The sequence below is a fragment of the Varroa jacobsoni genome, unplaced genomic scaffold, assembly GCF_002532875.2.
Source record: "Varroa jacobsoni isolate VJ856 unplaced genomic scaffold, vjacob_1.0 scaffold_105, whole genome shotgun sequence".
Classification (NCBI taxonomy): domain Eukaryota; kingdom Metazoa; phylum Arthropoda; class Arachnida; order Mesostigmata; family Varroidae; genus Varroa; species Varroa jacobsoni.
This window is the reverse complement of record NW_019213007.1, coordinates 54,011-67,680: the sequence shown is the minus strand read 5'-3', so window position 1 is coordinate 67,680 and position 13,670 is coordinate 54,011. Positions and strand designations below refer to the sequence as shown.

The 13,670-nt window shown below is 43.4% G+C and overlaps 2 protein-coding genes across 3 annotated transcripts in view; both read right to left on the bottom strand.

Moving 5' to 3' along the window:
• LOC111265628 (uncharacterized) overlaps positions 1-3,676 on the bottom strand; it is a 52,329-nt gene extending 48,653 nt beyond the window's left edge. For both annotated transcript variants that reach the window (XM_022842472.2, XM_022842478.2), the window contains exon 1: positions 1,452-3,676. In XM_022842472.2, the coding sequence (XP_022698207.1) occupies positions 1,452-2,601 (1,150 nt within the window). In that variant the 5' untranslated portion in view covers positions 2,602-3,676. The remainder of the gene's footprint in view (positions 1-1,451) is intronic.
• Positions 3,677-11,605: 7,929 nt separating this feature from the next.
• Positions 11,606-13,355, bottom strand: LOC111265648 (serine/threonine-protein phosphatase 2A catalytic subunit beta isoform-like). The gene is made up of 2 exons (XM_086970573.1): positions 12,218-13,355; positions 11,606-11,825 (listed from the first exon to the last, which is right to left on the bottom strand). Exons 1-2 carry the CDS (start codon positions 13,001-13,003, stop codon positions 11,658-11,660), a joined length of 954 nt encoding a protein of 317 aa, XP_086826699.1. The 5' UTR covers positions 13,004-13,355; the 3' UTR covers positions 11,606-11,657.
• Between the last annotated feature and the right edge of the window lie 315 nt (positions 13,356-13,670).

Sequence of the window (13,670 nt, the reverse complement as noted above, 5' to 3'; positions counted from 1 at the left end):
TCGCTCAGCTGAAAATTGATTACTTCGGTGTTCTAGCAAGCTTAGAGAACTGTAACTCATTCAGCCTTGTATATATGAATTGGGATGACAAGAATTTCAGGTAGTCCAACTGAGGAAGCCCTCTTCACCATCATATGGACTAGTATAAGCGGTAAGCAGTGAGGCAAACGAACGAAGCGTAATTTAGCGTTTTTTTTTTCTTAAATTAATTAACGATCCTTATTCTAATCACCTTCGTTTCCATCTGTGATTGACCTGATAATACTTATTATGAGTCAACGGTGTTTCTAGCTTACCTCTGAAACAACGTATTATAAATTACGAGGCTCTTTGTGCAAATTTTAGTCTTGTAAACTGGTGACATTTACCTTCATTATTGAATGATGCTCAGTCACTATATAATATTTGTCAAAATCATATACCCTTCCTTAACCATCTTTTTATTCCAAAGCTAACGTCTCCAAGTACTTATACTGCGTTGGCATACCACGTTTGAAACATAGGAGAATTCGTTGCTTTAGGTTCGTATGGGTTTACGACTCAAAAAACGTTGACATGACTGAATGGAATCATCGTTCGAACAGATGAAACTTAAGGAATGTATGATGTAAGTTCACTTGCTTTTGGTAAAACGATTTTCCGTGAATCACGCGCATCTAATAGTTATCTCGCATCTATTTTTGCAAACTTTATTAATAAATGTTATATATTATTGATTTTAAGGTCACTGAAGCAGAAATATTCGTCAGGCTCTGAAGTTGGTGACTTTATCCCAATTTCTCTTCAAAGATACGGTAAGTTAATAATAGCCAAGCAATTGTCTTATTTGTTGTTCCGAAAAATCCTGTAAACTTGGTGAAATTTTTACCCTTTTTTTTTGGCCTTGACAAACTTGCTGAATTGCATGGCTTGGCTTGCACGGCGACGATCAGTACGACTTTAGTATTTTTTTTCTAGACCGTGGCAAAACTGTTCACCGTATCCGCTACTATTTAGCAGGCTCATTTGACCGAGCCAATAGGCTATTCACTCACTGTCCATCTAAAAGGCTACAAGACTCATGCCTTATCTGCCTCGTGTTTTCGTCCTGAACCCTGTGACGATAACATCCGATGGTATTTCCTACAAGTCCTATGTGGATGCCGGAACCCAACCTGTAGGATGAGTGACATCTAGTGAATGCGCAAAAAATCTGTGGTTCTTTTTTCTGTGCAGCTGTTATATATAACATAAGATTAACAAGGCTTTACATATGAACGCTGTCGGGCGGTACACCACATCATTTTGGGATATCTTTGGCTAGATAAGGAGATCACAGGTAGCTAAAAGTTCTATAATACAGGAGTTCGTACGTATTAACGTATTCCTGGTATATTCTTTCTCAACTAAATACAATTATAGAAAATAATCCCTTAGGCAAAGGAAAGGAACATAGCACGTGTGATACTCACGTAACCCCGAAGGCACTTCTGGGCAAAGGGTGACGTTTGAGCCCCCGCACGCCTCATCGTTGATTTGGGCCAGTGGGCGAGGGGCCTCCCGTGGGGCGACTGTTGCAGATGACAACGTTGTTGTTGTTCCTATCGTTGTTGAGGTTGTCGTCGTAGATGTTGCTGTGGCCGACAAACGATCCGCCTTGTTGTTGTTGTTACTGTTGCCACTTGCACTATTTCCTGCTTCGCCGACACTCGCTGCCACGCTGTCATTGTGGTCATCGCGATTGTTGCTAGCGCTGTATGTAGTGCCCCTGTTGGGGCTTCTTTCGCCAGTGCCACTTAAAACGTCACTCGTGGCTGCCGCCGTCGCAATTGGCTTTGATGAGTTGCAGTTGTTGCAGCTGCTGCTTCCATTACTAATGCTGTTGTTGGCATTACCATGATCGTTGCTTTTGTTGTTAGTTGCATTAATATTATTGTTACTGCTGTTGGTATTGTTGACTATGGCATTACTGTTCGATGATATATGGCATTTGACAGCATCGAAAATTCGTCGTATTCGAGCCGCATTAGCGTTGTTGTTAATGGACACGGCAAAGTCTTCGACAGATGGCGCGTTCCGATCGAGAATTGCTTCGATGCGGAGCGCGGGTTCGCTCGGTTTCGAAGTCGATCCAGGTCCTCCAGAAGGACTGCCTGCGGGAAGCTTTTGACCGTAGGTTTTACCGTTCGAACCTGCTAGATTTACTGTCCCGCCAGCGCTAACAGTTCCACTGGCACTGCCTACCCCGCCACTAGTAACACCAGCTGACGGGTTACCTTTGGTCTGCTGTTGGCCAGCCCCGACCCAGTTATTATTATTGTTGATGCTGTTCGAATTACCCCCACCGTTGATATTGGGACTTCCATACGATGACAGGTAAGCGGATGCCGACGACTGTGGAGCATAAAGCGGTGAGGACGATGCTGTCGATACTACCCCATTCACCCGTCGCTGAAGATAGATTGCACGCCGCTGCGAGTGAATCACTGCCACCTGTATGAGCGTGACAAAGATTAGCGATAGGACGAACGCAATTAAAAGAACCGATGGTAGTAAACGGATGGCGCGTTTAAACGTGCAGCACACGATCGGGTGCACGTACGGGACCCGGATACGATGCATCGGGCTGTGCGAGCATGCCACACACACGGGCTTCTCTCACTACCACCAAAGAAGTGGTGCCCTGTTGTTTTTCGAGCCTCGGCGGCCTGATGCTGCACCGGCTGCTCTTTCAACAGGCAGCCCTATGGACAGGAGCGGTAACCACTAAAAATTAGCAACGACTGAACTGGGACGCCAATCGTTACTATTGTGGTTCGATGGCTACCATTAATAGCCATTTTCTGTTTTAGCTCCATTAGATAGTCATTCAGCACACGTAAGCCACGGAAATATAGATGGTATGATACGTACGTGGTCACCTTGCGTCTGTTCCGTCGGTTAATTCTTGCTTTGGTGAATTTGGTATTACGGCCGTCTTTCTGGTCGGCCCACTTTTGCCTTGGATGGTCCAACTGTCTAGCAGCTCCTGGCCCCGTGGTGTTCTTCGAGCCGGGAGCGCTGTCCTGATCTCAACAGGCATTCGCCATCTGCACGAATTTTAGTAGCTGTGCAAACGAACAGGATCGGCTGGCAAGATAGATTAAGGGAAAAATCTACGTCGTACTTTCCCGCTTTGCTGTCCCCCCGTATGGACAATGACGCGCTGTTCCACGCCAAGTGTTCCACCCAGCGGTCGTTCCCCACAGGAACGGCCAGCGAGCTACAATCACCGACCAACAGCTATCCCCGTTTACTAATAACAGTCTAATACAGACAGCAGCACCTTGAACATACCGTTCACCACTGGCACCAACTTAAATCACGTATCCGTTCGGAACTTGAATTGTCACAGAATGATGACGGCAGAACGAGATTCACAGTTAGCCCCTGGCGGGATCAACTTAAAAGACAGAACACAGTATCGTACACAACGGTAGCGTGGACGTTATCGTAATAAATTAATTTACAGTTATGTTAAATTAGGTTACGTCGCATCTTGGTTGCAAGGTTTTTTCTGGTGTGTCTTGTTGCTACTTTGCGGGTACCTCATCCATTTACCCTGAAAGGTTGCCTGTTGTGCTGCGACTGCCCTCGAGCCTGATGGTCCTGGTTGTGTGTTATATCATACGGATGCTGAGTTCCGCCCGACTGATCGACCCTCCTCTTCGAACCGTTCGCATGGACCCTCACCCGTTTTCTCAAGCGAACACCAACCAAGATCCTGCTGCTCTACGTCCTCCAGCCACCCTCTCCATCGACCTTCTCGCATTTCAAGCCCAGTCTGGTCGAGCCAAGCCGGCCCTTCGCTTCTTCTGCTGGTTTCAACTCTGACGGCTCAGGCCACTGCTTGGAAAACTGCTACAAATACTCCTAGGCGGGTGGAAGAGTTCCCACGGGAAGCGTCCCGTGCCCCCGCCCCTCTCAGGAAAACCAAGCAAGCCTGCCTAGCTTAAACAGTGCTCCTTGCCTTATTTCAGAATCCCTAGCCCCTCAACCATACTGATTCTGCAATTGCAATACAGGCGCACAAAGCGGCCGACCTGCCTCTTCTAAGGAGCAAGCGGTGCCCTCTAATGGAGCGCGCTATCTTTTAGGCGGCCTTCGCCGTTGCATCGCCAGGTTTCGTCGCCGTCTGCTTTTTTCGTGTCTAACGTAGCTGCTCTGCAAGAACTCACTGAATGCAAGATCCACTTATTGCGGCAAGTGTCAGACCTGGGCCCAGGCTAGGTGGCCTGCTGGCCCTATATTGCGCTGGAACGTTGCCTCAGTACTGCTACTATGCCTGTCATCTTCAAGTCCTACGCAGTCTTTGTGCAAAGGAAGAGCAATGCCGACTGGCTGGCTGGTTGGCCGTCTGACAAGCAATCGAGAGAAGTAGCAGCTGTTCACGGTAGGGAAACGCCCATATAAGAGAAATATGCGCAAGGGAGGGAAGTCAGGGAGTCTTTTAAGGAGGTGTGTGTTGGGGGAATGTGAGAAAGGGAAAAAAAGTTGGCGGCATGGCGGATGATAGTCTTAGATGTTGTCGCTTAGATGTTCATTTATCAGTGTGGCGGCAGTAGCTGGTCGTTGGTTGTCGATGAACAACTCTCAATAAACGTGCGAGTGTCAAGTTATAATAAAAAAAAAGAAATTGAATGGGAAATAGAAAGCTCTGATAGAATAATACCAGTGCTTGTGTCGAGGGGGAGAAAAGATCAGAGAATTAGTAAAACTGCTTTACGGACGTGGATGATTATGATAACGTGGCTGGATGATAACAAACGTAGATGAAATAAATAATTTTCTGCCATTACTTTCGTGTTGAAGATATCTAACTGAGGAAGATTAATATATAACTGAGTCGAAGATATCTAACTGAGGAAGATTAATATATAACTGAGGAAGATTACTTTTATGTTCATAATATCTAATATATAGAGAAAAGCATTTTGGCCAACTTCCGAGCTTTTTGGCAAGATCCCTTTTAGACACAGCTAAATCACGTGTATGAATAATGTAACAGTAAATTCAATTGGACCGCGACTTTCTAATGGAGCACTAATTTCTTCATCTTCGGCGATGTCTTAATTCCCGTCACAAGCTCTTTTGTAATCGCATTACCCATTTTGTCGATCTGCGACAAAAGTAGACGCTCCGTCTTTAATCGATATGGGCAATCGGCCCCACGTAGGTGCAAAAAATCGTACGTCGTCTAGTCCGCGCTTTACGAGTGCCAGGATAATTTTTGTAACCTAGCGTCCAGTCTCATTCAACATTTTGGTTCTGATGACTCAACGAACCATCCACAAGGTTGCCATCAGTCTTGCTCTCTGATCCTTTATCATAACATGGGGCAAAATACATGACATCCACATCCAATGAAAATGAGTTTCTACGAGGACGCCACAGATCATTGGAAATGGCGCGGATAGCTAAACAAAATATGGAATGAAACGGCTGATTGTTACCTTCGCGGTACACGACGCCAGCTCAAGTGAAGTCCTCCATGCAACACTTACTACGCTGCCCAGTTTGTTTGCACCTATATAATAATAATAATAATCTATTTCATCTAGAAAATACAGACGAACTCCAAGGTAAAAATAGGAGGCTCCCTCGGCGTAAAGCAGAACTAACTGACGTTATTTCGTTTAAGACTATTAAAAAATGAAGCTACATCGAGTGTTACTAGGGTAATACAGGTTGCTATGACGGACGCGCTTACCACTCCCGTGTCAATCTTGCGATCTACCTGAAAGTCTTGAGAGTAAACACTTCGAATTGAAGAATATAAACCTATTCCATTGACCTACCAGCGCAGAATTGACATTACGAGAACGTTACAGAACCTGAAATTTTCTTTTGTTAAAGCACTGTTTGGGAGAAGGGGGAACGGAAATCGATGCAAATCAATGATCCTCCTCTGAATCACGTACATCATCTAGGGTCATTCGGGCGGTCATTTGGATTCCTGGTAAAACTAGACGGTCTTTGTCAGCTTTTCGTAGGAAAACCGATATTTCTGTCTGAACAATCGTAAGCCGAAGCTGGGGCTGCTAAGCAATACAAGGCCAATATGTAGATTATGTAAACTTTTGGGACTTAATTGACAAATACATCCCGAGAGCTACATGCTAACTATATTATTACGACCGACGACAAATGAATATTCAGCTACCCGAAAAATTCGAAAGTGATCGAACCCTTTTTTTTTTTTATCTCCAATAAAACACTGGGATGTTTCACTGGGATGAATACACACATACGCCCAAATGTCTATAATTATCAAATCTATGTTGATGAGCATTCTAGCTTTTCGAAATAGATGAATGCGTTTGCGATTGCTAGGTTCTTCTTAGGTGTAATCCATGATATACACAAATAGCATATGGAGGAGAGTTTTCGTGAAGAACTCTACGGTGATCGATGTTCAGATGTGCAACGATAATTCTTCTCTCGACGAAGAAAGTACGCAAATAGTAGTAGATATTATTTATCAATAGTCTTTTTTTCCGTTTTCATCTTCGAAACGCACATTCAACCAGAAACTAATGAGGTATTCTAATTGATCAAGTTACTAAAACTGCAGCTCTATAAATATGGCGAGGTTTTTCGCCAAAGTTGACGCCACGTTTAGTTCTAAGCGTTAAATCAAAGCTTCACTTTAAATGCGTGACACATTTATATTTCTTTAACTACTTATTTACTTAAAAAAATAGTAATGTTCATAGTTATTATTACTTTGACACTAAAGTATGCACATATCTATTGCGAGTAGTGAAACGTTTGTATCTGGATATAGTAACTAGATTGCTTCTTACCGTAGAGCTATGATAATAAAAATTCGAACGGTTTTTCGAATCGAAAATTCGAACGCCAAGTATTGCAGATGTTTAGCGAGGCTATTACTGCAAAAAAGGTCTCAGCATTTGCAAGAAATTTTATAAAAATATTTGAAATTCTGAACGCATTTGTATTAACGCTTCGCAGTAAATAAACTGATAGTATTTATTCAATTGTAAATTCAAATACTAATTCTGGCATCCATGAAGCACATGACATTTTTGATGACCCGCAAAATAGATCTCATAACTCGTTGCAGACAAAAGCGCGAAGTCTGCTCAGTCCAACGATTCGAAGGACAGCCCCAAACATAAGCCAAGCGAATGCACGCATGACAGAATAATTTAGAATTAACTAGCCTTACACATCGCTGAGCAGTAACATGTGCCATCGTTTAGGTAGTAGCTAGACTATCGTAGTAAAAGTTTATTTGCCCAGCGCGGATGACTTCCATATGATAATTTAAGTCAATTCCTGGTGAGAAACGTATACGCACACGCTGAAATACTGTTCTCACAATGGTACGTGAACTTCGTGATGCACAATTGTATTCGACAAACACAAAACCCAAACAGTCATCCGCAGCGCTTTTATAGCAAAATTAATATTACGCCACCGTTTCCTTTTACCGTTACCACCGTTACGCCACGGCGGCAAGAAACATTTAGCACTGGTCCAACGCTCTATGCAGTGGGTTCCGTGTATTTGGCTTAAACATTGCGATGTTCAGACACGTACGGGTATTGACGGTTTAGACAAAACCGAATTTTTTGAAACAAGGAATTCCTTGCTGCTATAGATAAAGACGAGTTTTCACTGAAGAACAGGCCATAAATCCATCGTTTGCTTCTACAAAGATTCCGCCTTGCCACCCCCAGACCCTCCACTCCACTACCTACTGTCACTCCGTCCAATTTTGTCCTATGCGGCCACTTTCTTGAACTCTTGCAAAGGTAGTAACAGACTTAACAGGGCCTTGTGATTTCTTCTATGCTTTTTGGAGAGACGTCTTCAAAGCCTACGTTCAATGTTGCTCTCATCCACCATTAGTTGTTCCTTTAATCGCCATGCTCGCAAAGCTGACATGAATTCCGAAAAGCGCAGAAGGCTCTTGATTTGAGCGACGGCCGATCGCCAGCCTCACCAGACAAGAGTGGGAGATACATTCGACCTTTTCAAAAGGACATCACGAAATGAACAGGCAAGCCTTATTGGTCTTCACAGCTTTATGGGGCCCAACGCGGTGCTACTAAATTCAAGCCTATTCGTCTACCCTATATGATCACATCGTTGCTTACCACGTTCAGTTACTCATAATACAAAATATGGTCCAGAATAGAAACAATACAGGCTGTGTGGGTAGTGTCCTTTGAAGTTTTAAGGGGTTTCGAGGGTTGCGCGGGTTTTATGATGCGAGGCATTCGTATGCCTGCGATACTTGAAGAGCTTCGTTGGGTGACACAAAAAACCTTGACACATCAGGGAAATAGAGGCACAGAAAATGCGATGGTCGCTTGTTCTTGAACACTGATTGTTGAGTGGTTCAATTAAGCTTATATAACAGAATGCCATAAACACATTGTCAGGACATGCTAAAGCTCATAGAAGAATCAAAATGCACAGTGTAAATACAAGCAGTTTAGAAAACCCTTAGCTAATATACTAGTGGATTTGTATGAATCACCTACGGAACGAGGCCTGCTGCTTGAAAAATAACTTTTTTGCTATACAGAAAATCGTCGCTCACAGATTATGGGTACGATACCCGGGTTTCAATCATGTGCATAACCTCCGTATATGAAATTGATTTGCATCACTCGAACCGCACATGATATAATTTTAGGCCTATACGTATTACATACGTATATTCTGGTCAATTATTCCGAAATACAAACATCTGCACATGCTAAAAGCACGAACGCCATTCCTGGCCTCTCTGAATTGATACATGTGAGCGAATTTTTCGCGGCTAAAATTTAAAAGCGAATTGGAAACAGTCTCCCCCGAGCCTCAGATGCAGGCGCGACATCGGAAATGCGTGCTACGTCACGTCTGCTGCTGCTGCTTCGCTGTCAAACGCCGGCAATCAGTTTTTACAGCAACTTATAGGCTATATATATATATATATATATATATATCTACTGTAATGATCTGTTATTCGTGTAACTCGTTATCTATTTAGCGTGTCGCAGGATTGAGGTTTCTAATTGTCGATTTGGATCTAATCGAATTGGTGGAACAGTATCGAATATAATGGGGGAAAAGAGCCAATAGGGTACTGGCGTTAAGCACGAAGTACTATACGCGAGTAACGTAGGTACGTTGACATGGCCGTCCAGCTATTGTTGTAATCGTTCAATCGCATAGACAGCAGATTCCGGGCAGATTATTATTTGCCCGGATGTCCAAAGGATACTGACTGTACTGGTCCAGCTTATGATGTGAAGATAGATAGACTGTCGTATCGGTAGTAGTTGTAGTTCAAAGTTAATTGAACAAAACAGAGAAAAATTAACGTCGACGGCCTAGATGACTTTCAGCGAACCCAGCTCCCTTGTTTTTTTTCCGATTGGCTTACACGATCATATTCGATGGCGAAACTAACTGGGCACTTCAACTTCCACAGCATTTTTTACTTAATTTTATCACTTAATTAGATACGTTCGTATCTTGACTAGCTGTTGATTTTAGTTCATACTCGAGTATTAGTACATTTCACAACACGATTTAAACACGTACTTTTTTTAGTTTTCTGTAGATTTTTGAATTGTTCGGTTTCCCTTTATCGTTGACCGTCTTGAAGGGTTATGTTTACTTCTTTCGTCCCTCTTGTTCAGTGCCTTCCCTATATGCTCCTTATCATTCGCTAGTGCCATAATATTACTGCCATTGCTTGTCCAATATCACATTAATCATACAGCTTCAAAGACCTTTCGTAAAGACAGTCCATTTAACTTTTAATTGTTATTCCGCTTCCTTTCGTTTATCACGTTGAGGTTCTGCCAGCCATCGTGTCACCGACATCACCGTTTTTGCGACAATGCTACCGCTATGAGTTCACGCCGGAGACTCGAAGGGCAGTGTTGAATTAAACCATAATGTGTTTTCTATTGATCGTGTCGCCGCACAAGATGCGTGCCGCACGAGATGGCTCACTGTCATATAGCTCGTCAGGTTCACGTTTTTAGGTTATATTGAATGATCAAGTAATTCAAGTTTAAGTAGGCAGGCGCTCACCATTAAAATCGAAATGCGCTTGATTGTGTGTTAAGTAGTATCTGTACGGGCGTGGACGTCAGGTGTAAAGTCGCTACATGTCTTAGTTCCTATCTACTATTTTCGCCATCGTATCCTTTTAAGTATGATTTTTTTTATGTAAGTATAATTTAATTTATGTAGTATTTGTTTTGATAAGAGCATTTTGCATTTCCTCAAGCGCTTCTTATTATAGTCGTACGTCAATGGCTGCTCGGCTTGCTTTCAATGCGGATTCGCAAAACGAGGTACAGTGCTGCTGTTGAGTGCGGTGCACCCAATGCTAGCAATAACTAGTAACTATTTCTATTACAACAACTGCCGATAGATACTACTATTATTGCTTTTTAGATAAGTTCGCCATAGCGCCACACTCTGAGGACGCGTCTTAAACGTACATTATACTGGGTTCCGCTGTGAGCCTCGCAACAGGAAGAATGGGACCAAGCAAGTAGGTCGTTACTTTGGGCGAAGATGTCCAGGACCCATGATTATGGACTTCTTTGAAGGTTCGCCGAGGGCATAGGGAAGATCAATCGGTCGCCTTCGCGTTTAGCGCAAATAATTGAAGCGCGGCCAGAGATCTTCCAGAGAAGCAGTCGTTATAGATACTGAAAAGCGAGCTTTTGGCGACCTCTCAAACTGGTGGTATTGCGAAGGACATCCCGGACGGCTACCGTCCATTAGCTTCGCCTTTATGGCGACGTTGGTAGTCGCAGTCAACTCCAGTCCACTTATTACCCGGGAGAAACCGATTAGTACCGTCAGTTACCGCCATGTAGACGAGTCGGAAATCAAGGGCATCCTCACTATGCCAAATGATATCTAATTTATCCTAAATCCAGTCAAGCGAGCAGTAACTCCAATGATCTAAATGACCGTAACGAAGAGCATTCAAAAGGTAGACTATAGAAGGTTACAAAGGACGCAGTCGAAGGGCATCTCCACTAGATATTTCTTGCGCGTTGAAAATTCAGCGGGAATATAATTGGAAGCTGGCAACTTATGGCCACCAAAAGCCCCGCCCTTTCTAATGGACAAATGCGAAAATAAACACAAGCGGAATAGAATGGATACCTTCAAACGTTCCAGTAGGTCGTAGCCTAACGATAACCGTAAAACTGAACCTGTAACAGCACTTCACAAACTGCTCATTGCTACTGCCATTTGGGAAAAGAATGAACGCGTTTAAATGTTATCTACCAAATACTTAAAACAACATTTTTACAAACACATTTTTGGACTAGGTACCAACAACTATATGGTAATCTGTCTTTCAAAAGCATTTCGTCCTGCATGTGAACACTTACATCCTGTCTGCTAGCCCCATAATAGAGCAGGAATCGCACCGCGTAATATAAAAGTACTGAGAAAAATGGCACCCTCTTCTTACGGGACACAGGAGGAGGAGGAGGAGGAGGAGGAGGAGGAGGATGAGGAGGAGGAGGAGGATGAGGAGGAGGAGGAGGAGGAGGAGGAGGGTGAAGAATTCGCATGGAGAAAATTTTCCTTTTCGTACGAACCAATTCCTGTCGAAAGGCTCGTCTGTTCATTTTCTAACTAAAGTAATCGGAGCGGGTGAGGCTTGTTGGCACTTGTTCGGTTTCGCGTGGAGCTGCGTCAAATTGAATATACGACTGTCGCATTGAGTCGTCCACGTCCATAACAGCAGCGAGGTTTCCCGAGCGGTACGTATAGTTAGGCGCCGAGAACACGGTCACAACCTATATAAAAAGGTATAGCGCAATTGAAAAATCAGGCCCTAGATTAAAATTAATCTGTAGGTTTTTATCCAGCTATCGGCCTAAAACTGCTGGCACTATACATTGCGTAATGAACCGAACGAAAATTCTCGCATAGGTTTTCATATGCGTTCTTGTAAGCGTAGTGCATTGACGTGTTCGTATGAGGTCCCTTTGTTTGGACGTTTGGTTTAATCAACAATATTCCAAAAACAAAAATTTTAAAACATTTCGCCGTATGTTAATTCATTTTGCCTAATAAAAGGCAAAGTATTTTTTGCATTTTTTTCTTAACAATTTCGTATATTGTAACGTACGATTGCTGCGCGCTCTTTTCGCAGTGCCAAAAAACTATTCTCCCACTTTGTGATTACCTTATTATTGTGTGTGTACCGATATCCTTCTTGAACGAGTTGATGCGCACGCGAGATCAGCACTAAACCATTTGTTCGACAAAACTTCATACTTTCGTCTTGGCCAAAAATATATCCCGCGCCTCGAGGAGACGCCGTGAACCCCATCGTGTCCTCTGGGTCAGACCAGAGCAAGTCACAGAGAGGCCCATCCGTGGGCACCTCAACTGTTCGTGTTAACGACCGAACCTCGTCCAACGTTTTCAGTAACGGCGATAATCCACCATGCATGCAGAAGATCTTATTCTCAATTAGGCCAGTAACAGGCAGAAAATCGAACAGCTCTGTAAACGACTTCCATACATTGGCGTTACCATACTTTCGTAGACATTCATCGTAAAAACCATAGATCTGTGTCACCTGGCGGCTTTCATGGTTACCCCTAAGTAGATGAACCTTATCCTTATGTCGCACCTTCAGAGCCGTCAGTAAAGTCACAACTTCTACCGAATACAATCCTCTGTCTACGTAGTCACCCATAAAGAGGTAATTGTTATCAGGCGGCTTGCCGCCGATGCGAAATAGCTCGAGAAGATCGTAAAACTGGCCGTGAATATCGCCACACACCGTGATCGGGCACGTCACCTGATGGACATTACTTTCCTTTTGTAAGATTTGTTTGGCTTTTTTCGTTAGCACTCGGACCTCCTTTTCGTTGAGCTGTTTTCGCTCATAGAGCTGTTCAATCCAGCGATCCAGGTCCGACGTTGATACCCTAAAAGTCTTCCGGCCGCTAGGGCCCTTCATTCTGCAGAATTTTCTGCCAGCGCAGTCGTCGAACAGGCGACGGGCCACCAGCGAACCACAACAAACGGCACTTTTGACTTTGTCAAGTCAAAGGGCGCAACGTTTTTCCTATATCATAGTGCGATTCCGCTCCGATTCGACAACCAAATTCTCTCGACTTGTCGTCCGTTTCCTAACTCTAGCGTCATTTACTTAGCAGTGCCTTATGTGACGGCTAAACGCATTTTGTCTATTCGATAGAGTTAGACGAAAAGATCGTACAATGACTTTAACTGGATGACACCGCAGTACCGCATGTTTTTGTGATGGTGGATGCTGTTCGTTGTTTACGAAGTCTAGAAGCGCTCTTAGGAGAGCTGGTGGTTTGTCTGTTTACCCAAAGTATGATCGAGCGTATTAATAGAATAACGTGATTGATGCATATCTAAGTCCATTTTGTGACTTTTTCTTATATTTAGTATATTAATTCGTCCAGAGCTATTTAGCAAGCTGAAAATGTCTATTGCCAAACAACATTAGCTAACAAAATCTTATGAATACGTACACCGTGTCTTTAGCTGTCTAAGAGTATAGGATTTAGCCATCAAAGGCTCGTTTAATTAACGTTTAACGATTAAATAAATTAAATGCTGTGAAAGGAAGGGTGCTGCGGAAATTCGTCTAAAAT